Here is a 27822-nt window from a genome sequence, read left to right as displayed (position 1 = left end):
GTCCTGCTGAGTTCAGTGAAGCTTATCTCCAGGTATATGTGTGCAGGATGCAGTTGTAAAATGTTGATATAAGAGGAAGCAAACTTTTGAGTTCTGCATGGCACTTCATCAGGCGGAATAATTATAGTCTAAGACTTTGAAGTCTTTCTGCCCCATATTTCTGGACAAGCTTAACGACAGCATATTATTATACCAGAAGGTTAAAAGCAAAACAGTGAACTAAAACTTTGAAAAAGAGTACTGAAAAGTAAGTTACAGAACATACTGAGAAGATCTACAAGCCTGGTGTACCACTTTTCAATGTGAGGCTAGTAGAATTAAGGAAAAGGGTGGAAATACATTGTTATAAGGGATTTGGGGTGCATGGGGGAGGTTGGCTGGATGCTAAAGAGGGCTTTTGAATCTAGAAATATGAGAGGGACTATTTAATTTTTAAGACAGGTTTCCTAGGGATTCTCTGTAACATGATTAGACTATAGGAGGGCTAGTTTACATTAAGAATTGGGGTGGTGGGGTGATAGTTGATCTCAGTGATCCCTCTTGATCTATTTTGTCTCCTATAGGTGGTTTATATTGCATGTTCCTATGCCACAGTGTGGATGATCTATAGCAAATTCAAAGCCACCTATGATGGCAACCATGACACCTTCCGAGTGGAGTTCCTGGTCGTTCCCACAGCAGTGTTAGCTTTCCTAGTAAATCATGATTTCACTCCGCTAGAGGTAATTTAATGTATAGGTTGGTGTTGTTTTGCACTAAGATCCAAGCCCCCAAACGGCTGTCTCATAAAGCAGGGGAAGGCAATCTTTTTGGCTCCACGCATGTAGGGGTTGGTAGGAGCCACATGCCAGCAAATGTAGCAAGATTCAGTCCCGCCTGTCCACATAGTAACGCATCCATACAGCAGTGTCCAGTTGCGTGTGCGGAAATGCACAAATCCATGGAGATGAAAGGTATGCAGGGGTGTCCTTCCCTGTGCATTTTACCCCCCCCCCCAGCGTAATTGAGCCTCTCAGTCAGAAGTTTGGAAGGCAGGGGGTTTAAAATGCAGAGAAAGGCATGTAGAGGTGACCATCCTGGTGCTGCTTTCTCTCCATTAGGATGGCTGCGTCTGAAGCCCTTCACCCTATGTAACCAAATTCACTCTAGTCTAGGCTTGCCATATGTCCTGAAAATTCCTGATGTCATGGTTTTGGGGTGTAAAATGGCGTAAGGGGGAGATTTTGCTGAATTGGATTGTATGACAATGTGATGGGGAAAGCTGCAGAAACAGCACCAAAATCACCGTTTTTGGGTGAGGTTTCCTAAAAAAAGGAAAGCTCAACAATTTTTAATTTTAATCTAGTCTATCCCCCACTTCTTGGGTGACCAACTGAGCAGTGGGGGAAAGTGCAGTGTTTCCTGGAGCAAAGCTACACAGGGAGCAGTAAGGGACACCAACTTCTGGCACCATTTAGTGTTCTGGCCAAGGGGCACCTATGTCATGGGTTATGTGTTGGCATTGACTTCTTGCACTTTGTCTTATTTTGCCTCTGTACTAATTCTCTATATATTTGTTTTCTCTTTTTAGGATTATAGGATTGGGCTTAGTTTTGTTTTCTAAAGCAACAAATAATATGTTCAACTGCACTTGTGTGCTTAGGCACAGACAAATAAACCTGAAGTTCATTATTCAAAATTTGTTCCAGTGAGGGGTGGATGGCATTCAAATGGGATTGTGATGTAGCTGAGACTATATGCTGCTCTGCCAAAAAAGAAATGCAGTTTGTTAAAAAAAGGAAAACATTTCCTATAATTGGAAGGGCAGAGGGACAGAATGGCTAGGACTAGAATATTTGTCCTCCAAATGTTGATGGACTACAGTTTCCATTATCCCTGACCATTGGCCATGATGGCTGGGACTGATGGGAGTTGGAGTCCAATGACACCTGGTCTCTATTTCTGAATTAGGGAGTGGTTTGTATCTCTTGAGTGAGGTACAAGGTTTTGCACACAACACCCAAAGTAAATGCTAGTTCCGGGCAATCTAATGCAGGGTGCATCTACTCGTTGCAGTATTTCCAGTGGCTAATGATGTAAAAATGAGTTGGGGCAGATATACCCTTAATTTCTGTCCTGAACCTTGCTGTGTAATAGTAGAAAGTCCAAATAATTCACTTCTCAGCATCTAGAATTCTCAATTTTCCCTTCTTAAAATCCTCAAGCTAATGTTGAGATGGCAGCACAATTTTGAGGTTATTTTGGACTGGCCCAGAGCTGTTGCTTCATTGTCAGTAATATGTAAATTACAATCATATTGTATCTCTCTTGGATGCCTCCAGATTCTCTGGACTTTCTCCATCTATCTGGAGTCGGTGGCTATCTTGCCACAGCTCTTCATGGTCAGTAAGACAGGTGAGGCCGAGACCATCACAAGTCACTATCTCTTCGCCTTGGGTGTCTACCGTGCCCTCTACTTGTTCAACTGGATTTGGCGTTACCAGTTTGAGGGCTTCTTCGACCTCATTGCCATTGTGGCTGGCTTGGTGCAAACCATACTCTACTGCGATTTCTTCTACCTCTACATTACAAAAGGTATTTTGGAAATAACGGGTGGAAACTAATTTCTTTATGTGATCATGTGTATATACGATAAAATGGGAGGCTAGGATTCAAGGCTTCTAGAGTGGAGTGGAATTAGCACAGTGAGTTGGGAGTCTATCTCAAGAAGATGCATATTTTATCTTGAATGAGCAGTGCTGCTGTCTAAAATATCACTAGAGGGTGCTGTACAGCTAGTATCAGGCCTCCACCTCTAGCTTGGAAAGACTTATTGACACTTTACTAATTGTAAATAGGCAACAAATTAATTAGCTTCTTAGTTCTTTCTCCTTGTGACTGGGAAGAGATGATACAGATAAATATTTCCCACACGAAGAAGTATAAATGCTAGGAACTTATGCATATACAGTACTGTGAGCACATCTGGTCCAGCTCTGCCAAGTGAATTGACCTACCAGGCACCTGGCTGTCAGTTATTTAGTTTACTGTGGTATTTTTACTTAAGTAGGGGTGCCTGTTGGGTTTTCTGTCTCAAGAACTAAAATGACGTGGAATATCTCTTGTAGTTGAAAACTTAGGCATTTGTTGTTTTTAAAGATAATGATAGGGTATATTTGGGCTGAGTGTATGTGTACACACATTTGCACACCAAATATTGCAGTGTGGAGTGGTCCTGTTCCCTTCATGTACATCATATTGTGGTCATTGAGCACATGCTTAGATCTCATTGGGCTGTTATGGATTCCCTTCCTGAAATATTTTTTTTCCTGCTTCTGCAAATCTCACGGTTTCCCAGCCTGCTACCTCCCTCTGATCTGCAGCGTCTCCATGGATTTTTGGCTGAAGACAGGAGATTGTATATCCATCACATTACGTAAATTGGTTTTGATTGTATTATTATTGCTTCTTCTTACGTTGTGTTTTATTGTATTACAAATTGCATTACTACAACAGACAGTGGAGCAGGGCAATTGATTGGATGGGGGCTGCAGACTTTCTGACTCTACCTCTGGCTAATTTTAGCCTCCCATCTACCACCTCTCGTCACACTGTAGTTTGCGGTGCTCTGTGTTCAAGCAAACTGCAGCATGACGACACTTGCATTTTTATTATATGTATATAATGAGCAGAATTTTCAGATGTGACCATGCATTTTATAGTGCTACTTTAATTTCAAGGCTATAATTACTATTTCTGGTTGATGCACCTTTTTTTTCCAGAGGTTGCTGAAAATATATTTTTTCCTTACCAGAGGTTGTTATATTTTTGTACTTTCAACAGCTCTACAGCTATAGCAAGACAAAATTCTCATACATTATTTTTTCTCTTTTTTTTCTTCAGTTCTAAAAGGCAAGAAGTTGAGTTTGCCGGCATAGTTCACACTGAGCCCATGACAAAGATACTTTGGCCGAGAAGGATGAGGGGAATCCTTCACAGGAAGTTAAAAACAAAGTTTCTGGAGTTTTTTCTTTTTTTATTCTTACCAACGAAGTTAAGTCACCTGTTGATCTCTTCTTGCACCCTGAACTTTTACCTGAGTGTGATTTGGGTCAAAACAATGGATTGTCCTTCTGCTCAAGAGACTGATATAGAAGGGGTTAGGTGGGCAACAGCTTGGACTCCAAGCTTATAATGACTACTGCTGGTGATATATAGGTGGTAGGTTTCTCAAGGGCCCTTTTTATCATTGACCTCACTTTCTATACTCCTGACTCTATTTTGGTAATAAATTGCCACAGCTAGGAAATATTTTTAAAACAACAACTACAACTACAACAACAACAACAACAACTGGACATTTCCCTCCTCTCACATTGTGCTCATGTTTTGGGCTTTGGGTTGACCACAGCTATGAAGAAATCTGAGTGCCGTGGGTCTATCCAGATAAACAGGAGCACTTACAAATTTAATCTATTTTCTTTAGATACTGATTATTTTTCTCTATTTTTAAAAAATATTGCTGGCAAGAAAAGACCACCCTAATACATTCTTACACTTGCTTCATTTTGAATATTATTTGATGGTTAATTCCTCATCTACTTTAAATAAAACAAGCAACCATCATCCCAATTAATTAGTGCCTTTGTGGGAGGGATGGGAATTTAAATAAAAAGAAATCTGTTTTGTTGCCTGTTTGTACTGAAATCTTTGTGTTTCCCCTTCCTGTACATTCATCCTCATTTCCCATGCTATTCTCCTGAACAGTATTGCTGCTTTCTGTTAAAACAGTGGCTGCTTTCCCCCATCTCTTGAAGCTCTCTCTACTCATTGGCTTATATCAAACTAAGTTTTACCAGAATAGATTCATTGAAATTAATGGAAAAGACTAACTTCGATTAGTTCATTTCAGTGTGCCTACTCTAAATAAAGCTTAGTTGGATATAACCTACTGAGTTTAGTGGGGCTTTCTAAGTTAGCAGGCATACAATTGTAGCCTTAATATCTGTTATGATAAAACACATTTTCTGTAGTTGCCACTTTTCTCTGGTTCTCAAAAGATGCTGCTGTCTCAGCAAAATTACCTTTTAACTTAGCCAATCAAAATGTCATGTGTCTCCACATGACACTAAAAGGGGCCTTTGAGCCTCTCTAATGCTATTCTGGCCAGATGTAAATGTTAATGTGAGATGGAATATGGAAGATAAATTGAAAGCATGTTCTAGTCAATTTAAGCTCTCAGTTTGCCTTGTAGACCGATTTACAGTGTGCTGATGCAAAAGTAAATCTTGCCAAGTTCAGTGGGGCTTACTCCCATGTATGAATATGTAAAGATTAGCGTCTTAAGCAAAAATGCTATAAATCTCATGTATGAAAACAGCTTGGAAAATAATTAGAATTACTGGCTTGCAAGTAATGGTATGAGAAGTTTTCTACTTTATTGGAAATGCTATGCGAACATGTCAGGCATGTTGCTTGGAGGGAGCTCTTCTGTCTCTGCAGATGAGGACATGCACCCACATGCAGATGGATTTTTACATATGGATGATTTCTCTTCTTGAATTGAGATATATGAAAAATTGCACTCATGCTGCAATCCTATGCATACTTTACTGGAAGTAAGTCTTAGTGAACACAGTTGGAATTATTTCTGAGCAGACATGCACAGGAGCAAGATGGCATTTCCCCTTAAACTTCTTTCAGCATCAAAGGCAGAAAACTATTTCAAAAAGAAGTAAAGCCTAAAAGTTGCCATAGGTTGAGTGACTAGTCATAGGGCAATGACTAGTAATGTTTTAAGTTCTATACCTTTAATATGATTAACCAGTAGCAGTCATTAGGTTTCTGTTTTGGTTATCATAACTAGCCAGTTGTTTTCCAGATATTTGTGATATTTCAGGAGCTGTTGCTTGCTACAGAAAGCTAGTAGCTACTTGAAACATTCAGTAGTCGTTACTAGGTAAATCTGAGTCTGTGGCAGCATACACATATAAGCTAATCATTTATATCTTTCACAGAATCACAGAGAAACTTTACTGGATTAGGTTCTATACTGATACAGCCTTCAGTGGCTAGCATCTATTTGATTACAGTAGCTAGCAAAAGTGCAACAATGGCTATGGAGATGATAACTTCAGGATGTATCTGTCTATAGCCTGGTTCAGGCTTAAAATTGTTCATACAAGTCCATATATTAACATTCACAATAAGTAGCGTTGAACCAGTACAATGTGGAAAGGACTGTATCTGAAGTGCTGCACACCAGCTGGGTGGCAGAGGGCAAATGTCACTCCAGTGCTTTCATTATTTCCTTGATTTCTTAAAGCTAGGACTGGCAGCCAGAATAGCTGCATTTTGCTATATCCAGATGAGAAAAAAATGTGTGGCAGTTGCACATGCAAATTGTCTCCCTTTTTTGTTATCTCCCCTAGCTGTAATATCATTGGCTTTTTATGACTGGAAAACAACACATGTGCACAGCTGCCATAGTAGTGCAGTTCATATAGAAGTAGCAGTGTGGGACTATTCTTACAGTTAATCCTGGCTTTAAAGGGCTAAAATTAACAACTAGTGCTGCAGAAGCTGGGCAAGCCTAGACAATGGGAATGGTGAGTGGGTGAGCACCCACTTCTTTTGTGAAGCTGTGGCCCCATGTTCTTATTGTGCTTAGGAGGTGGTTGGTCTCCCTATTTTTCATGGTGCTCAACTTTAGTGGAAACAGATTTACACATATAAAATAAATGTTCATGTTTGGCAATAAATTCTCTTTCTATCCCCTTTTTATTTACTGTGAAATTAATAATTGCCTAGTCATCAGTATTCATTAATGTCAGCCGGTGGGGTACAGGAGTGGATGGATAGGAGGCTACACCCACATTTTCAGGGTAACCCATATTGTTTGGAAGGGAAGTGCTAGTGGAAGATGAAAGGGTGGTCAATGCAACAGATCCTTCATCCAAGGTCCGCTTGTAAGGAACAGGTGGCTCAGCCTGCAGGTTTTTCAGAGCCACATAGGCCAGGTACACCTGTGGGAGAGAATAGGTGGTGGATCAGGCACTTGTATGCAACTGTGAAAATGGCACAAACTATTTAAAGAGAAAGTGAAGGGCAATGGTTAGCTCCAGAAGATGTGGATTAAAACCACAGCACAGTCATGGACTTGAAATGTATTGGCCTTTAGAAAGTAACTTGTGAGGACAATATGGTGCAAGACATTAAGTGTTCAACCAGTTGGGAACATTGACTGCAGCACTATCAAATTCAACATGTATGTAAAAAGAAAATTGCCAGAAATGTCCAGCAAAAGTAATATTTGACTTCAAAGAAGAAATCTCTTTAAAAGGAGGGTAAAAAGGAAGTTGAAGCAAAAGTCAAGAAAGTTTGACCTCTCCAAAGCACTTGGGAGTTTATACAAATCTTCAACAATAAAAGCTTAGCTCAAATGCATATACTACAAAAATACCAATAACTTCAAGAAGATGGTAGTGTGGTTAACAAACATAATCATGAAAGCCATTAGCCACAGGAAAGCTTCCTTCTGAAAATGAAAGTGTTGCCAAATTGTGGAGAACGAAAAGAAAGACAAACTGACAAAAGACATGCAAGTAGACAATAAGGGTTGGGGTGGGGAAAATAATTTGACGAACATGACTGAATATTGATCCCAACAATAGCAAATGCTTTAAATACATCAGAAGCAGGAAACCAAATACAGAGGCTGCTGAACCTCAGGATGGTGGGAGTTGGAGGTATGCTTCAGGAGGATAAGCAACCGATGAATGAATTTTTTGTATCTGGCTTGTCAGAGGAAATTCTATCCATCTAAAATATCTTTAAAAATCAAATGTAGAAGTACTGATTTTGTAACTGGTCCCTAAGATTGGTCCCTAAGATACTGGAGGATTGGGAAATTACATGGTTAATATGCTTTGGGGAAATTGCTGGAAAGCATTATTAAAGATAAAATTATCAAGCATATTGAATAACAAGTTGAAGAGTCAACATGATTTCTGCAAAGGTAAGTCCTATCTCACTGATCTTTTGAAGTTCTTTGTGCAAACAAGAAAATATTTATGGGGATTCCAGTGCTCATTGTATACTTGGATTTTCAGGTTTTAAGAAGTTCTTCATTGAAAGGTCCAGAGTAAACTTAGCAATCTGGGGACTTGTTCAGTTATGAATTAGTAACTAGTTAAAGGAACAGGAAATAGGATAGGAATAAATAGACAGGTCTCACAGAGAGATGTAGAAAGCCCCAGTATTGAGACCCATACTTTTCAACGTGTATAAATAACCTGGAGATAGGGGTGAACAGCGAAGTAGTCAAGTTTGTGGATGACACCAGATTACTCAGAATGATAAAAACAAAGAGATCCAAAAGGCATTCTCCACACCTGGTGACGGCATCAGAATGGCAAGCACAGTTCAATGCAAGCAACTATAAAGTGATTCACATTCAAGCAAAAAAATTGAATATAAACTGGCAATGACTTACCAGGAAAGACATATTGGGGTCATGATGATAGCTCAATTAAAACAACCCTTTTCCTGAACCAAACAGCCCTAAAAAGGTAACCTTTATTCATGAGGGAGTTGCTGCAACTTTAGGACCCCCTAGTCATTCCCCCTTCCCCCTTTTCTAGCTTTACAATATCCTTTTTGAGATGTGGTAACTAGAAATCTACACAATATTCTAGCTGGGGAAAAGGTGGTACATGCTAGGAATCATTAGGAAAGGGATAAAAAACCTCCCTACTAATATTTTAATGCTACACTTGAATATTGTGTAGATTTCTGGTCATTGCATCTCAAAAAGTATATTCATCATCAAACCTTTTATTGGCATCACATACAAAATCCGTAACATAAATAGTGTATTGTAGAGTTGGAAAAGGGCAAGTAAGAGAAGGCATGAGAGAAGTGTATAAAATTATGCATGGTGTGAAGAAAGTTGTTTGAGATAAGTTTTAAATCCTTTTTATACTAGTATCTGAGGTCACCTGATTGAGCTGAATTGTTCATGAAAGAGTAAAGTTCATACAATGCATAAACTCTGGAATTTGTTACCACAAGATGTGATGGCTTCTAAATTAATGTCTTTAAAATGAGATTACAGAAATTCATATTGTTGACCACTGCAGGAAATGGGATACTGGGTTAGATAAGTCATTTGTCTGATCCAGCAGAGTGCTTCTTATATTCTCAGGGAACTGGCAAGCGGGTTTTGGGAGATGAAGGAAGCTTGAAAGGGATGTGTGGGTGAGCCTTGAGGAAGTAAACAGTTGAGGGAGGCAAATATCAGAATACAAAATGGTATTCTAGTACAGTGTTTGTGTTAGGTAAGCAAGAGAACAGCTGTACTATTTTGCTTCTCAATAAGCATACAGTATTAGAATTTTGGGGGAAGGACTGGGACTTCTGGATCAGAATCATGGCTGATTAGACGTCTCCTGTCAAAACTCCATCAACAGTGATAATTAGATAGTGATTAATGAAAGCCATTGGGGGAACAGAGATAACTGATTAATTTCCAATGCTATGGAAGGGCTGCTGTCTCGTCATGGGACCAAGGAACCTTCAAGGAACCTGGACAGGTAAGTGATCAGGGAGTGGAAGAATCAAAATCTTGCCCAAACACCACTTAATACACCTAGGGCAGTGTTTCCCAACCGGTGTTCCGTGGCACACTAGTGTGCCGCGAGATGTTGCCTAGTGTGCCGCAAGATGTTGCCTGGAGGGAGGCGGGCGAGTCCAAAAAAGGTTGGGAAACACTGACTTAAGTTTCTCTTTCAAAAAGGAAACGTGGGTTAAAGCGGCGACGCTGCCCCCCACTCACTTTCCTGCTCTGGCTTCCCTAACAGTTTTCCGAGTTGCGTCACTGGATCCAGCCCCCTTTTCCACAGGTGACACGGGGCTGGAGGGAGGGAAAGAGGGCTTTACGTCGCGCACAAAGGCAGCCTCCTAGAAGCGCTCTGGGCCGGCGCCGTTTCGCCGAAGGCGCCGGAGGACCCCCACCCTCAGCTCCTTCAGAAAGGAAGCCCCGCCCCTCGGCTCCCTACGAGGCCCGCCGCTGCACGCACGCGCCGGCTCGTCATCAGCTCCGTCTGTTTCCAACCCCCCTGCTCGCCTTCGCGCGAGCTCAGTCGGGTCCCTCAGCCGAAGAAGCGGAGCCTCTCTTTGCCGCCTCTTCCTTCTTCCCCGGGTCTCACTCCGGTTTGGGGCCTCCCCCGCCGCCGCCGGCCACCTCGGCCCCGCCGCCGCCCCCTCCTCCGCCCGCTATCGCCGCCACCACCACAACAGCCGCCGCCGCCTCAGCTGGGCCCATGCCTGCCGGTAGCGGCGGCGGCGGCAGCAGCAGCAGCGCCCCGGCGCCCTTCCCTCTGTTGAATGGTTTCTTTAAATGTAAAGGTTCATCACTGTTCCACCCGATGTGTGTATCTTTAAGGGGCCGGAGCAAGGGCCAGAGCAAACTAACGAGACCCAGCTTTACAGCTGTGAAACATAGCAGGTGCTGCTGAGTTGTACTGATTAAACTGTGTCAGCAATTGGGTAGAGTATATAAGGAGCAGCACCTAGCTCTCCCATTACCCTGGGGGATGGGTTGGTGGTTGGGTCTGGTTTGTTGATGTATTTAGTGTAAATGGAGTTTTTGTTTTTCTTATTAAAACCTTCTTTAAGTTATTTTTGAGTCCTTTCTTTTTAATGCATGGTCTCCCCAGCAAGCTCTCTGCAGCGCTACCATACTGCAAAAAGCCAACACCCTCACGGCGGCGACCCGGCCCTGAACGAGCAGGAGAAGGAGCTCAAGCGGCGCCTCAAGCGGCTCTACCCGGCCGTGGACGAGCAGGAGACGCCGCTGCCGCGCTCCTGGAGCCCGAAGGAAAAATTCAGCTACATCGGCCTCTCGCAGAACAACCTGCGCGTCCACTACAAAGGTAGAGGGACGGAGGGAGGGCGAGGCCGAGGCCACCGCCATCCCCAGGCCCCCTCCGCCTCTTCCTCCGAATAGCCCTTTCTCTTCTTCCCCAACCCTTGTCGTTGGAGGAGTCCCTCAGTCCCTCGCTTTGCTGCCTCCTCCCCCCCCACCCCCAAAGCTTGGAGGTTCCCCGGCAAGGGGGAGGGAAAAAAATTGAAACTTACACTTTCGTGCGTCCCTCCCGGCGTGACGCTGCGCGCTGACGTCACGGGGCTGTAATGGTGGTGTGCCTCGAGATTTTTTTCATCAAACAAGTGTGCCTTTGCCCAAAAAAGGTTGGGAAACACTGCCCTAGGGATCAGTCCCTAAGGCAAACCTTCCTTCCTTCAATTACTTCTGAAACAGCTATAAATTATGACAAGTTTTCTGTTTGCTGGTTAAATGGTTAAAAGGCACATCTGAAATAAGACCCTACTGCTGGCTTAAGAAGAGGCAGCACTAGAGGGCTGAAAATAAAATAGAAGTAAATAACTATGAATCACTGTCTCAATATATGGCCACAGCGAATAGATTCTTGAGGGAATAAAGATTGACGATTTATTGTTTTTCAGTATTGGAAGTAAAGTTGTTACGCTGGACTGGAGGAAGACTTATTGTTGACTTTTATCTGTAATAGTAATTGGAGAACCTCTTTTAGACATTTTGTGTGGAAGAAAAAAAATCAATGCATTCCAGATGTCCGAAGACTGTGAAAATATCGCCTAGTAGAAGGAGGAACAGTTAGATACCAGCCTGGAGTAAACATTTTGAGTACTTTGAATGACTCTTATACATACAACTGACAGTTGGAAAATTGGAAGTCCTATTTATTTCTTTATCTTTTATTCCTTTACTATTTTCTCATTCTTTTATTACTTTTATCTTTTTGTTACTTTTCTTAGGGTTTTCATATGTCCTCTTTTTCATGTAAAGTGAGAGTCATCATAGCGATCCATAGTTAAAAGTAGAAGTTGGCAAATGTGTCCTCTTTTTTGCTCTTCAAAATATGGCAACCCAATTATTTGGTTTGCTTTTGTGTTTTTGCTTCTTGTTGTCTACTCTGGGTTAAGAAGGGGATTGCAAGCAGATGACGGTGATGGATGGTTGGTGAAGGACCCTGAGTGAAAGGCAAGGAAGGGAAGATCTTCCAGGGTGGAAGGCTGGGAGAAGAGAGGGAAACCAGGTGAGAGCTGGGAGGGTTTACCTCTTTCTGTGTTGAACAAGAGTTAAGATCTACCTGTGAGAGAGGACTTTGCATTCTTCTGTTTCTTTAGGCTTGTTTTTTAATGTAGTATATTACAGTAAGTATTAATAAAATATTTTGCAAAAAAACCCAAAGCATTTCTTCTGGGAATTTTGACAAACAATTTCCCTAAAGATAAAATAAGACTATTTATCTATGCTACATCAGCAGCAAGAATATTGGTGGCTAAATATTGGAAGGAGGAACCCATACCCATCAAAGAGGAATGGCTGTGTAAGCTGAGCAAGCACTTGGAACTCGCGAAGCTGACTGATATAATAAGAGACAAGTCAAATAACACAGTTAAGAAAGAATGGGAGTACCTAAATAAATATCTGATGAGTCAAGGTTCAACAGTGAAGATCTGGTTGTGTCCAGAATAACCCTGCAAAGGTAAAAAGCTCCCTGATACCAAGATGAGGGATGTACTGAAATACAGATAAGTTGGTTTTAATTAGGAATAATGAACTGTTGTGAGACTGACGGATGTCCAAAGAACAAAAGAATATGAAAAATGAAATGAAGTGTTAGCTTCTTAGGAAAACAGACGATATGTAAGAGGTAACTGTTTAAAGTGTATGCATTTGGTTTGCAAAGTCTTAGTTTAATAATGAATAAATTAACGTTGTTCCATCTATGATTTTTTTCTTATCTTCATTAAGATTTAATTGTATTAGTTTATGTAATTTATTTAAATTTCTGCTTTTCTTCTTTTGTTCTTTGCAACCTTTTAAAATCCTTTTTCTTTTCACGTTTAAAAGTTTTGATTTGTATGTATTTGCAATATAACTCAATAAAAAGTATTAATAAAATATTATAAAAATATGCAAGTTTGATTTTTCTTGGAAAACAAATAATATTTTAAAATGAAATTTTATATTTCCACTGTAAAAAGATGGGGCACTCTGTTTTCAAAATGGGGCACTCTGTTTTCAGTGTTTTGGTAACTGTCCTTAAATCTACTGTGATCACCTCTCCTCATTATTGATAAAAAAAAACTGACTGCAAATCCTCCAGTTTCTCATTGCAGTTGTAAAATACGACTTTGGTCAAAGGTGTGCTTTCTGCAAATTCTACTTAGTGGGTTGCTACGGTTAGCAGAGGGAATTCAATTGCCCTATGCTTGACAGGGGGTCAGTTTAGACATTACCAATGGTCCCTGCTGGAGTTAAAATCTTTGTTAGCTGCTCAGCCTTCCGGATCTAACAAACTCCAGCCGCAGGCTGGACTGGGTCTTGAATTGCTTGGGCTCATTCTTTGCCAGATTGTAAATGAAGGCCTGCTGCAACTGCTTCTATATGAAGGCTCCTCCTGATTAATTCTACAGCTTGTTGATGGGAAGTGTGAGTCACTCAGTTCCACAAGGAATGAAGGAATAAACATGCACCAAAGAGGCAGTTTTCTTCACTACTAAAATTGGTAGAAATGTATTGAGTCCTCAGGACTAAAGCAGAGTAGGCAAGAGCTTTCTTTTCTCTTTATGTGCTTTAAATACTAGGCACCCCTTATGTAAACTATATTAGGCTTAGAGTATGGGCTGGATTCCCTTAATTATGAACCAGCAACTTCAGATACTAGCAGCAAAGAACTGTTTCCTAATCAAAGTGACCCAAACTGTTCTACCTGCATCATAATTTTAGTTATTATATGTACATATACTTGCTATATATCTTTTGGAAGGATTAGTTGCCTATGATATTTCTCCTAATCATCTAGGGCCACAAATACCAAGTTTTCTAGATCCACGTTTTTGGAGGACCCCTAGAGAATACTTCTGAGTGACTTCAACATCCAAGCAAAGGCTACTGTTGAGCTGGCATGGACTTTGTGGCCTCAACCATGGGGCTGTTTCAAATGACCATTGGTCCAACATACTGGACAGGACGCACCCTTGATGTTGTCTTTCCCCCATGTGATTTGAGGGATGGTCTGAAGGTAGGAGGGGGTGCAGTGCACTCCCTTGCCATGGTTGAACCATTATTTGATGAAGCTGGACTGGTAGCAGCAATTTCCCCCTGTAAGGGTAGTGGGTCCATTCAGATGGCCCATTCTCAGATAGTGATGAACATTGGTTGGGGCAGAGGGTTTCTGTTAAGAGATAGAGATTTGGAAGAGAGATCCATACTGTCTTGTAGCAGAGTGAACACAATGGCAATTGCTCAAAGCACATTAAAACTTGGTTACCGGTATATTTGAAAGATGCAGGCTTTATAAATCCATTTTTAGAGAGATTCTGTTCACTTGGTTTTTCTTGCAACTGGGAACCATGGGTCACATAGCTTCTTGCTTGTTCCAGAAAGCAGAAAGAGAAAGTTGAGGAAAGGAATGGGGCTAAGCTCAACCCGTACTGGCAACCTGAGCTCAGGTTAACCCTTTCATGAACGCAAGTGTGAGTCAATAACTGTCTATTACAATAATTCTTTTTCTTTGACAAGCACACACATACTTCAGAGCGAGGAACAGGCAAATGGCATTAAGGTAGCACCTTGCTCATACAACACTGTTAATTGTGAAAACTGCATTCTGCAGAAAAGTTGCAAACCAAGTTTTCTCCCATGCACCGAGACACATTTGTGTGCTTGAGATTATATAAGGTGATGTGTGTGGCCCATTCCATATCCCTTCACACATACAGGGGAATCCCTACTTATGCAGGGTTCTATTCCTTGTCCATAAATCAAGAAATATCAACAGCAGTTTTCCAAAAGATCTGACATTTGTAAGTTATCTGCCAAGTAAAGGAATGACAGTGATCCACCTTTCTTAAATCCATAGATACAGCTATCTCAGACAACAAATCAAATCCTAAGACAAGTCTTGGTATAACCAGATGGGCTGCATTTAACATTAAAAATCATAATCAAATTGTGGCCAATAGTGTTCCCTTCAAATACAGCAGATAATGACCATTTAAATGCCTGCATTCTTTAGCAATTGAACAACCAACAATGCAGTGGATGGGATGAAAGATGTAGCTTTGTAGTAGACTTGGGCCTGGAGTTTAACAAACCGTGATTGAATCAAGAAACATAGCCAGTTTGCCTGTGACTATTCAAAGAAAGGCAGCTTCAGATCTGATATGGTTTGCTATGGCTGACACCCACAAAAGGGGCAGATGCCACCTCTGTGATTGAAGTAATGACAGAAAATTGCAGAAATCATGTGCTTCATGATTTTATCTAGACCATGCAGTTGTAAAATGTGGTAAATATATAGGTTGTTTGAGCTACAGTTGCACCTTCTGCAAAATTTGTTGTTGCAGATAATTAACAACTCATTATTGCAGTATTGTATTATACTAACATAACTGTATGCTAATGGAACATTTAAAAAACCAACAACTGTGGGGTCAAATCCCAGTGTTTCCCAACCTTTTTTGGGCAAAGGCACACTTGTTTGATGAAAAAAATCTCGAGGCACACCACCATTACAGCCTCGTGACGTCAGCGCGCAGCGTCACGCCGGGAGGGACGCACGAAAGTGTAAGTTTCAATTTTTTCCCCTCCCCCTTGCCGGGGAACCTCCAAGCTTTCGGGGCGGGGGGGGGGAGGCAGCAAAGCGAGGCAGGAAGGAGAGCGCGGCTTGGCTGGGTGAGCTTTGGCAGGGGCAGGGAATGAGAGCCGCGAGGCGGGCGCTGCGGACGGAGGCGCTGCCCGCCGAGCTCGCAGGCAGCCAGGCAGGCAGACGGCGAGAGCCCCGCGCTGGGCGGCCTCTCCTCGCCGTCGCCGCCCCGCCTCTCGCCGCCCGACTCGCCCGCCTCCCTCCAGGCAACATCTCGCGGCACACCAGGCAACATCTCGCGGCACACTAGTGTGCCGCGGAACAGTGGTTGGGAAACACTGAAATAGACCACACACACTCCTTTCTTGTAGGTATTATGCACTGTACACTGAAGTTCATTCTTGATCCTGATTTTTTTAAACTATATTACTTATTTGAAAAATGAAGGTTTTCAATGAAGGTTTTATTTATTTATTTTTTACTTGCAAGTGGTGCCATGCTTAATGCTATTCCAAGGTATTTTAATTTTATGGCCAACTTATGGTGCATTTAACCCTAAAGCTGGATTGAAACAGTAAATCTTGCTATCAACTAAGAGTTAAAAGAAAATGGTGCTACTGGTCCTGTGGCTATAATTCACCAGCTACTTTTGCCATATTCAGCAGTGGGTTTCTATTAGCAACACTTGTAATTAAGTACTCCATCTCTAACCATATGATTCTGAAGGAGGAAATGTCAGGAAAGATTAGCTTCTTTACATTGCCTTGGAGGCCAGTGGCAGAAACTTGGAACTTTCTGACCTGCATAATCCTAATATTTTTTTGCTTCAAGATTTTTTTTCTTGGATTAACTTTGCTAACAATCTATTTGTCTTGTTTCTTCCATTTGCTAGTCCAGTCAATAAACTGCTAATCTGAATTGCCTACTGTATGGTTCTAAAAATGTCAATGTTACCAAAAGCTGACGTTAGACCAACACTCTTTTTTCTCTCATTTCCTGGGAATGATTTGAAATGTTCTTCTGCCACCGTAAATCAATTTGGCAGCCATTCTAATGCACAAACTCTAAACTGAGTGCATTTAAACAGTAATACAGCACTAGTTTGCATTAATGCAGCTTTAGTATACTTGTATATGCTTAAAGGGATTAGGCCTTGCACTCCAGGAAGTACTATGTACAACATTCTCACACATTTTACACTGCCATATGTCAAATGCCATATGCCAAACACTAAGGAACGTGGGTGGCACTGTGGGTTAAACCACAGAGCCTAGCGTTTGCTGATCAGGTCAGCAGTTCGGATCCCCGTGATGGGATGAGCTCCCATTGCTTGGTCCCTGCTCCTGCCAACCTAGCAGTTCAAAAGCACGTCAAAGTGCAAGTAGATAAATAGGTACTGCTCCGGTGGGAAGGTAAACTGCGTTTCCGTGCGCTGCTCTGGTTCGCCAGAAGCAGCTTAGTCATGCTGGCCACATGACCCGGAAGCTGTACACCAGCTCCCTCGGCCAATAAAGCGAGATGAGCGCCACAACCCGAGTTGGCCACGACTGGACCTAATGGTCAGGGGTCCCCTTCACCTTTACCTTATGCCAAACACACCAGCAACCACTGCAGAGAACACCTTTGGACGACAGACACACCTGTCTCAGAGAAGCACTTCCGCTGCCAAGGACCCACAACTGGAGGCTGCAATTAGCAAAAGACAACTGGCCTGGCCTAGGCCTGACTCTGCCCCAAGCTCACTTTCTCAGTATTAACTGAACTTTGACTAGCCACCTACCTTTCCTCCCCAGAAAGGACTTTTATGTCTTGTTATATGCCACTTCATGCCAGCTAAAATGTAGCTTCACTGTCTGTTTCTTGATTCATAATCAAACACTCTGATTTAAAAAATTGTGTGTACATGCTAAAGAGAATTAGGCTTATCATACGACATTTCAGGGGGGGGAAAAATAACATTCACTATATAAAAGGAAAAATAGTGCCCCTTATGGCATCACCCTCTTCTCCTTAAATAACTAGGGTATGTGCCACCTGCTTCTTGGAAGGGATCAACTTTGGCTTTGATAAGATGGGTTTGTCTTTTCGATTGACACTCTGCAGGGAGGGACCCCTCTTATGTTGCTGACTCAGCAGGCTTTCTCGTTACTCTGAAATAAAAGGGGAGTACTTGACTGACTCACCCAGCATGGAACAGAGAAGATGGCAAAGGTGATGCTGGTTCGGGCAGCACCACTTCCCAGCAGGTAGTGGCTTGTCGATCTGATCCACTGATTGGCTAGGAAGCAGAACCCAACAAACCACAGGCATGTCCAGATAACTGAGGAGAAAATAAGAGGTTAGAATGTGATACAAACAGCTAAAAACTCAAATGAAGCTTCGTTTTAGAGCAGGACTTTTTGTGCTAACTGGTGAATAAGATAATATAAGGTTCAGTAGCCTCCGTTGTTCACCGTACTGCTCTGTTCTTCCTAACTGATAAAAGTTCTTCTCTCTGGATATCTTTGCTGTAAAATATAGCAAATGTAGGGTTGCCACATTTTGAAGAGCAAAAAAAGGACACATTTGCCAACTTCTACATTTAACTATGGCTCACTATGACGACTCTACTCATAAAAGAGAGGGCATATCCTGGAAAAAGAGGACATATGGCAACCCTGAGAAATGGGCAGTGTAACCCCAATTTAAAAAAAAAAGGAATCCAGAGAGGACCAGGGAAATTACAGAGTGGTTAGGCTAACGTTTTTTCCAGAAAAACTGGTAGAAAATATTATTAAAGATAGAAGCATATAAAAAACAAATGTTGCCCAAGAAGAACCAGCATGGCTTTCATAAATGTAAGTTCCCTCTAACCAACATTTTAGAGTTCTTTAAAAATGTCAATAAGCATATGGATAGAGATTATTTATGTCTTTATTTATGTAATTTCATAAAAATTATATATTGCTTGATTGTAAAACAAAAACAACACACAAAGCTGTTAACCTTTTGTTAAAGTCCCTCACCAAGTAAGCTTAGCAATAAGCAGACTGTAAGACCTGTTTGGATCAGTAGGAACATGACATGGAGAGCAGGAATAAATGGATAGTTCTATCATTGAAGGGATGTATAAAGTAGGGTCCCCAAAAAGTTATACTGGGACTGATGCTTTTCAACTTATTCATAAATGAACTGCAGTTAGAGGCTAGCAGTGAGGTGGCCCCATTTGCTGATGACACCCAAATGTTCAGAGTAGTAAGAGCAAAAATGGATTATAAGGAGCTCCAAAATAATCTCTCCAAATTCTGTGAATGGTATTGTAGTTAAAGTGTAGGGCTATGACCTGGGATAGCAGGGTTAAAATCCCCACTCAGCCATGAAGCTCACTGGGTAACCTTGGGCCAGCCACTGACTCTCAGCCTAACCTACCTCACAGGGTTGTTGTGAGGATGAAATGGGGAGGAGAGCCATGTTCACCACTTTGAGCTCCCTGGAAGAAAAAGGTGGTATATAAATGTAATAAATAAAATAGTAACTAAATAAATATTACCATGGCAATTCAAAGTAAAGTAGTTTAAGTGATGCACACTGGGACAAAAATCCTTACTTCACATAAAGATTTATGGAAACTGAATTAGTGGTGACTGGTAACTGACCAGTAAAGAGATCTTCAGAGTGATGATGAACAGCTCAATGAAAATGTCACCTCAGTATTCAGTAGCTGTGAAAAAGGAACATTCCATGTTGGGGATCTTTAGGAAAGGGATTGAAAATAAAATCATAAATATTACATGCAGTGCTGTGATACAAGTGTGACCACACTCTGAATATTATGTACAGTTCTGCTTGGTGCACTTCAAAAGGTATATTCCAGTGCTGGAAAAGCTTTGGGCAACCAAAACTATCATGAGGCTGGAAAAACTCTCCTATAAGGAAAAGTTACATTTTTTGAGGCTGTTCAGTTTTAAAAAGGTATGGGGGACATGATAGAGATGTATAAAATTATGCATTACGTGAAGAAAGTGGATAGAGAGAAGTCCCTCACCCCATAATATCAGAACCTAAAGTCATCCAATGAAACTGAATGTAGGAAGATTCAGCAGGACAAACAAAAGGAAGTATTTTTTTACATATCTCATAGTGTGCTTCACTACCACAAAATGTAGCAATGGCCACCAACTTCAATGGCTTTTGAAGAGGTTTAGACAAATTAATGACAAGTTAGACCTCTATCGCAGGTGGCGCTGTGGGTTAAACCACAGAGCCTAGGATTTGCCGATCAGAAGGTCGGCGGTTCAAATCCCCACGACAGGGTGAGCTCCCGTTGTTTGGTCCCTGCTCCTGCCAACCTAGCAGTTCGAAAGCACGTCAAAGTAGTAGATAAATAGGTACCGCTCCGGCAGGAAGGTAAACGGCATTTCTGTGTGCTGCTCTGGTTCGCCAGAAGCGGCTTAGTCAGGCTGGCCACATGACCCGGAAGCTGTACGCCGGCTCCCTCGGCCAATAAAGCGAGATGAGCGCCGCAACCCCAGAGTCAGCCACGACTGGACCTAATGGTCAGGGGTCCCTTTACCTTTTAAGACCTCTATCAACAGCTGTTAGCCATGGCAACTGAATTACCTGCATTATCAGGGGCAGCATGCCTCTGAATATCAGCTGCTGGAGAGCACAGCTGCACTCATGTCCTGCTTGTGGGATTCCCATAGGCTGGCTACTGTGAGAACAGGGTGCTGGATTAGATGGGCCTTTTATTTGTTCCAGCTGGGCTCTTGTTACATTCCAAAACCTGACCAATCTCATAGTGAGAAATTGAGAAGGTGGCTCTAAACTGCAGCAGCAGCAGCATTATAGCAGCTTCAGAACTAAGTCAGCAAAATCTAAATTTAATAAAAGCTCCTGCATTCATGGATAAACCAACTGCCTTCAGGGATCAGAAGGGCAATCATTCCCTAAAACAAACACTGCACAATTGACAGGTGTATTAAAAGGAGCTTTTGCCTTTGTAGCTGATGAACAATAAGGGAGAAAAGGAAAGCTGCCAGATTGCATCAGCTTTGTTTATGGTCCAGCCAGCCAAACATCCTATCTCAAATAAGACTTGTGCCAGATGTTTTAGAGGCAAGAGCCCCAAAATAAGCAGGTGTGGGATAATCTGGCCTCTACTAATCTTTAATATTTAGAGATATGTCTTTAAACACAGAGGCAAAAGAATGTATTGCTTTTCCTTACAAATTTGGTAGTATTATCTATTGCACTCCTGAGGAAATCACCGAAACATCTGACCTTTCTTTTGCTGGATTTTATGTTTACATAGTAAAATGTATTTCCTTTTGATGTGGTTTAACTATACTTTAAACTATACCTTACTATACTATACTATACTATACTATACTATACTATACTATACTATACTATACTATACTATACCTAAAGTGAACTCAACTTTATTCTTTGGTTCCGAGATAAAGAAACTATGCTAGATTTGTACTGGCACAGAACATATAGGGCAAAAGTAATTAATTTGACCAATATATTTTCTAGGGATAAAGAGGGCCTAAAAGGAATACCCAGTGGGGTGGGAAGGCAATGTACTCAATAGCTTAATCTGACAGAAGGTGTGGAGATCTTTGACAGGCAGTACAGATGGAAGGCAAAAAAACCAGATGAGATGGCTCAGTGGCATTTCTGGAGCTGTATTGAGCACTGATGAGTTGCCAAAAGCCAGGACCTGAAAAATGTTTCATTCAGATATATAATGCCAACTCATTGCCCTACTTGAAGCACTCATTTTCTGTGATCATGCTTGTCCAATAAGTCTGACAGCAACAGATAAGACAGCATGTGGAAATGACAGCATTTTGTATGGAACTGGTATTTTCTTATTGTTTCCTTGTCTGTCTCCATGTTTTGTCTGTTGTCTTTTGTGAACTCCCCAGCACAGGGATTCGCTCATCAAGAAATGAAACAACAGGCAGAGGTACAAGAAGGCAATACAATACTCAATCAGTATTGTAGAAGGATGCAGTCAGTGTGCCCATCAGCAGCATGGATTCTTTCACATATTTTACAGGAACCTTTTGTAGTACAATAGCCACATTCCCTCATGGGCAACCTCTGGAACCAGTTGTGAGTGGGGACAAAGGCAAAAAGTGGCCAGAGTAACATATGTGACTCTTCCCTTGCCTTTGTACAATAGGCTACATTTCAACCACACACAAGTCAACTATTTACACATATACATGCCTCTCTACCCATCACCCAGGCAAGTGAAAAGCACTATAGGTTCATGGAAACGCACATTCCAGCCAGACAAAAACACTTTGTGAAAGTGAAAGGCGGGATATCAAATCAAATCCAAACTTGAGGGTGCAGAACAGGGCCAGTGAGGGTTGTGGCCTGGATTTGGCTCCCTGGCCTTAGGTTTCCCCACCCACTAAGACCATTTATTTATCCAGCTCAGGATTTCTACTAGCAGCTCTCTAGGGTTTCACAGAGGTACTCCTCCCCTTCCCTACCTGAATATGATGGCAGAGTACCTCAACGCCTCAATCTCCTGCAGATGTAGTTAAGCTTTGACATGTGATTCTGATAATTCTGTGTGGGAGTGGGGAAAGGTGGAAACCTGTGCAAAAAATGCTGCTAGGGTAAGGCACATATGTGAGGGACTGTTATTAAAGAGATGGGGAAAGGAATATAAGACAACTGTGGTAGTGGGGTATTTTTAATGTGTTGTTTTAACGTACTTTTTTGTTTAATGTATATCTTGTGTGTTTCTGTTTATTTGGTTGTAAGTTGCTTTGAGTTGCATTTGGTAAGAAAAACTGACCAATAAATCCAGTTATTGTTGGATCTCCACTAGCACCTTGAGGAGACATAGCCATATTTCCATGCCCTTGACAATCAGCTAATACTGCTCCAACCTAGTTCTTGAAGACTGCAGAGCTTTAGCTTTCAGTATTCTGAGGTAACTTTTCTGAGCAGCTGGTTATTAACCACTGGTGATTAGCACTCCCTGCCAGAGGTTGCTTATAGATGAATTAGTTATTGATAATTCATCCTGATTTGTTTGCATAACGTTTGTGGAGATGTTACACAAAGTCCGGTTTATTGAGCATTCATTTTGATTTGTTTGCAGGGAGGTTATAGTGCTGCATCAAGCAACTGTTACCTCATATTTTCCCGTTTGTTTTCCCATCACTTCCATTAACCCAGAAAGTTTTGGATTTTTTTCAAAAGCAGGTTTACTGCATAAGAGCACAAAATCCATTTTACTTGCACAAACTGAATTTGTAGATATGTCAAGTGAATCCCACTGCAAAACAGCAACCATCTGGAAGTTCATCATTGCAAAGCAGACAGGACCATAAATGGTAGATCTCCTCTCACCAAACAAATAAGCTTGAAGGTATTTATATAGCCTTGTCTACCCAGAAAATGGAAGGAATAACCCACCCATGGATAGCTTCTGCTTCTTACGGAAAATCTGTATGTACATAATGATACATACTACATATTGATAAAAGTGAATATAGAATAATTTGGATCTTAGGTTTCTTTTCTTTTCCTCCACACTAAGGAGGTCTTAGATAAGCCCCCTCCCTCTGCACTGTTAACAGCAAGGGGACCCAAAGCAGGGTCTCTGGAGCAGATTTCAATAACTGAGTTGATTTATATAGGAAACAAGCTACAGTGCCTTCAGAATGGCATCTTATAATTACATCTGTCACTTTGGCTCCACCACCTTGGCCGTTGGGACAGATAAAGCAGAGTACCAAACACTATCAACTGGCAAAGAGCTGCAGTGGGATAAATGGGAAAGCAACTGAGGCTGATACATTGGGGAAACTGCTGGTTGGTTTGCTGAGACACAACAAGAAGTGGTGGTAGGAGGTATAGTAAATAATAGCTACAGTGATGTAAACTAGTTTTGGGACACAACAGGGGTTAGAATATACGATTATGCTGGCTTTGCATCTGGTTGTGTCAGGGCTTCACAATCTACTAATCACATATATCAAAACTCTATCCCATGGCTTTGGAAGAAAGGAAGTCAACTCACTGGAGAAGGTGACATCCAGGACAAGGATGGTATATTTGAATTTGTGAGTTGTAATGGAAGGTTCATAGACATCAAAACCCAAAAAGAGAAGACAATGGAGGAAAGCGAGTATGCCAACTGTGATGCCGTAGCAGCAGGCTGTCCCATTATCATTCAAAACACAATGTAGTTGGGAAGAATTTGTCAGGTTCTGATAACCTTCAGTCACCAAGGAGGCAAATATAGTCAGGGATAAAACCTGGGAAGGGCGAAAGCAAGAAAGAGTTAAGTACGATTGTTGTTGAGATACCATATTATATCTCATTTAAAACACTTGCCTATATTTACAATCAACCCATCTTGCCTTTGTGTCCTCTCCAATAATTAAATCCCATAGAGTATGCATTGAGATGAAAATGAGTAAGTCTAGTTCTCTGCTCTTCCTAACCATGGCCCACATATATCTCAAGTGAAAGTCTCAGGTTCTTAGCAGACTTGGGCAGTTTTTGCTTACATTTTTGGAAAATAATCATGCTGTTCATAAAAAGCTTTTGAATTTAGAGACAAATCCAAAACATACTACACTGCCTAGATGCTAGGGGCTGATTACTATTAAAAAAAACAAAATAGCAATGTAAGTAGTACCAACATCACTCTTACTAATAGCATGGAAAATATACAAAAGTCAGAGATTTGTATAAACTCCTTACACAAACCAAAACTATCATGGGGAACACACATAGGCTTAGCCAAGGGGGGCAGCTGCTCCCCCTATCAAATAAAACAATAGAAATACTTTACTAACTGACCAATCACGTCAGTTCTGCCCCCCCCCCGAAAAAAACACCTGGCTACGCCCATGGGAACACAACTGGTACATAACTCTGGTTCATATAATGGAAATTGTATGGTAAATGAGGTTGATGGAAGAACATGGGCTACATTTGCATGGTTTAGTGCAACTTGAATGAGACTTAGCAAACCTGAGTGAAAAACCAGACTCCCCCACAGCTGAGGAGAGAGCTGCCAAGTTTAGTATCAGTTTCACTGAATCTTGGCTTAGTGTTGTGTACAAATAAGGAATTCTGATTTGAAACAAACCCCAGCTAGTTTAGTAAATCAGCTTCATAACCTATGGTTTGAAGTTAGCTTATTTAGAAATTGACCAGAGTGTGTTTGAAATTAGGTATCCTGATTCATACCTCATGCTAAACTGAGATTCAATGAGACAGAAAATAATATCAGGAGCTCTCCTGCTCCTATCCATGTGAGAGCTGTGAGACACTTGAGTTCAGTGCTTCATTCAAGCTTGAAGAAGCTCGTCCATGTAGAGGCAATCTAGCCATGGGGTTAGGAAAAGCTGCCCTGCTTATAAAACCAAAGAACTGGATCTTAGTTGGTAACAGAAATTGTGTACATCTTTTGTGTAGATGGATGGCGTGTGTGTATGAGTGCAAGTTGGTGTTGGTGCATTTTACACTTGCATATTCCACAGGTATAGGGCAACCTTTGCATAAATGCCCCAGAAATTGTCTGGTGATGTCCAAACAATGCATGTTGTACTGGGATATCTTCTTTGGAATTTCATAGTTTGTAATAGAAAAAAATGAAAGTAATTCTGGAGGGATTGTTTGATTCAAAACCAAATAAATGTGTAAATATGATCCTGAATTTAGAAGTCATGGAACTGGTGTTTGATTTTGTTGTACTTTTTCTCACCCCTGCCAGCATCCGAGCAATGATCTGAGGTCTTATGAAGAAGTGCACCAGGTCATGGTCTGAGAATTCCCGCAAAGTTGTAATCACTTTCCTCATTCTGTAGTTTCCTTTTTGTCACTAGAACAAAGCTGGATTTTGAGAGCTGCGGGAAACAAAAGTTGGGAAACATGAAATAGATTAGAAAAGAAGCATGAGGCAGGAAAACACTACTAAGTTTCTACCTACCAACACCTGAAAATTCAAAAGTAGTATGGAGTATGGTATATCAAGGCATCTTTCCGAGACCTACAAGGTTCTTGCCCAATCACCAGACTCTAAGGTGAGTATCTGACCACTGTCATGCCAAAAGCACTGTAAAGCCAATAAAATTAACTTAATAATTTTTTTCTCTATATCTGTTTAGATTAGAATTTACCAAGAAGCAAAGCAAATGTATAATCTTAACTGATATGTAGTTGAAGTTTTGTAAAGATTAAATTGATTGGGTGGTTCAGTTCAGGCAGTGCTTCTTTTGCTTTTTTAAAAGCCCATAAGGTTGGGAAACCTTAATGAAGCAATAAGTAATAGTGCATTGGGATGAGACTGACCAAAATTTAATTTAATTGCCAATATATATATATTGCCCTGAAACTGCAGTAGTAAGAAATTTGCATTTTTATTTTTCAATGAGAACTATGGAGTTTTATTACAGATCTTGGGAAGGATTCAGCTAACCAGCCCTTAGCAGAAATCCTGTGCAAGAGCTTCCACTTGCACAACAAGGCTTTCCCTTCTCCTCTCCCCTCCACCTCCTGAAATTGGTTCTGGGGAAAGTTAGGGGGAACCCCCAGAACAACAAACAGCAGAAGAATAGGGGGGTGGATGTGTTGCACAGATGGAATTGACTGGAAAAGCAAGACATTGAATTCCAACCTTTGATACTTGCTGTCTTTTGATTCCACAAGCATCATATGGCAATTCTTCTGAGATAATTACTCTTTAAATAATTGCCTAAATTATGGACAGGCTATGAACATTTTGGATCAGACCAATCTAGTATGTGCTCCAGGCCTAATGTACTGGAGCTACCCGTGCATTGTACAAGTATTATGGGCTTGAATAACATTTCTCCAAATTTACCCCAAAGTTATATTTTACAAAATGAATCTGAGCAAGCTTCTTGAAATTATTCAGTAAAATCATGGGCAATAGCTTATTGCACAGCACACCGCACCATCATGAAGCCCCACTGGCCAAACTAGCACTGATCAAAAATTGAACTTGTTTTGTATGGCAGACAAGTGTTCCCCCCGTTTCTGTCTTTGTTTTCTGCACATAATGTATTGATTTTCCAAGCAAGTAAATGAAACTCTTGAGAATTGTTTTGACTTCTAACTTTCCTGTATTTTTAAGCATTTTCTGCTTCACACATCTTATAAAAACAGAACAAAACGTTGCACGGATACATTTCCTGACCCCCGCCATAAAGAGCATGCCTGCAGTTTATTTCTCACTGTTTCTCATCAAAACAGGTTTGGTGTGAACCTGGCTGTATCCTTTGACCTTTTTCCCTTCACCATTAACAAAATCAGAACTTATCTATTTAGACATTTCCCATTAAATGAATTAATTTATAATGAATTATTTTAGAGTGTTGTTTGTGCTGTACTTTTGTACTGTTTTATTGTTGTTAGTCGCCCTGAGCCCGGCTTCGGCTGGGGAGGGTGGGATATAAATAAAAATTATTATTATTATTATTCCTCAAAGTAGTGGGGCAAGTAACAAAGTGGCCTGTATCTTAAACGTTCACTGGTAAATATGAAACTCATTGAGGCATTTCCATCAAAAGCAGGAGCCAGCAAGTGCGGTGCTTAACGAGTGTTGGGTTTAGATAAGGAGACATGGGCTCAAATCCCTGCTTGGCTATTAACCTCGCAGGATTGCTGTGCAAGAGTGCCTATCTTTCAACCTAAACTATTACCCAGGATTGGTGTGAGGAGCTATTATGAAAGCCCAATTATGGCCCTTTCTGATAGGAATAAAAAAATATGCTCCTTGGCATCACGGGACTGGCCACTTGCGCCTCTTCAAAAACTGATGAGGAACTCGCTGTATTACCACATCTCAGTTCCTCTTTTGTAAAAAAAAATCCTTCATAAACCCACCTTCTTCCTCACCTCCCACCCCTTCAGAAACTCCCTTAGACTTGGAGGTTATTTTCCCGCCTTTTGCGCCCCCGCGCACGGAGGGTGGGGAAAGCAAATAGAGCGTGTGAGCGAACTCGAAGCCTGACTGGTCGGACAGCCGCCGCCGCCTCAGCAAGGCAGTTGGAAAAGAACGGTTGGTATAGGGCGTGGCGCCAAAGGAGCGAGCGACGGCGCGCGCGAGGATCCTACAATTCTGTATGCGGGAGAAGACGGCAGGCAAAGC

The 27822-nt window shown here is 41.4% G+C and overlaps 2 protein-coding genes across 8 annotated transcripts in view; one reads left to right on the top strand and one right to left on the bottom strand.

Annotated features, from left to right (window-relative positions):
- The window catches only part of KDELR1 (KDEL endoplasmic reticulum protein retention receptor 1), a 130292-nt gene extending 125623 nt beyond the window's left edge, over positions 1-4669 (top strand). For all 4 annotated transcript variants that reach the window (XM_081167173.1, XM_081167174.1, XM_081167176.1 and 1 more), the window contains 3 exons: positions 564-722; positions 2322-2574; positions 3883-4669. In XM_081167173.1, coding sequence (XP_081023299.1) covers positions 564-722; positions 2322-2574; positions 3883-3917 — 447 coding nt within the window. In that variant the 3' untranslated portion in view covers positions 3918-4669. The remainder of the gene's footprint in view (positions 1-563; positions 723-2321; positions 2575-3882) is intronic.
- A 2071-nt stretch (positions 4670-6740) lies between these two features.
- Positions 6741-27763, bottom strand: SYNGR4 (synaptogyrin 4). Of its 4 annotated transcripts, none has more exons than XM_081167162.1 (5): positions 27558-27763; positions 25414-25555; positions 23716-23953; positions 17861-17997; positions 6741-7004 (listed from the first exon to the last, which is right to left on the bottom strand). In XM_081167162.1, the coding sequence occupies exons 2-5, from the start codon at positions 25507-25509 to the stop codon at positions 6786-6788; spliced, it is 690 nt and encodes a 229-aa protein (XP_081023288.1). In that variant the 5' UTR covers positions 25510-25555; positions 27558-27763; the 3' UTR covers positions 6741-6785. The 4 variants fall into 4 exon arrangements, with proteins under 4 accessions (XP_081023288.1, XP_081023289.1, XP_081023290.1 ...); XM_081167163.1 differs by having other exon boundaries at positions 27570-27762; XM_081167164.1 differs by lacking the exon at positions 27558-27763 and adding an exon at positions 27511-27533.
- Positions 27764-27822: the final 59 nt, after the last annotated feature.

This window comes from Podarcis bocagei (genome assembly GCF_964188305.1).
Source record: "Podarcis bocagei genome assembly, chromosome: 13".
Lineage (NCBI taxonomy): Eukaryota > Metazoa > Chordata > Lepidosauria > Squamata > Lacertidae > Podarcis > Podarcis bocagei.
This window is presented reverse-complemented; position numbering and strand designations above follow the sequence as displayed.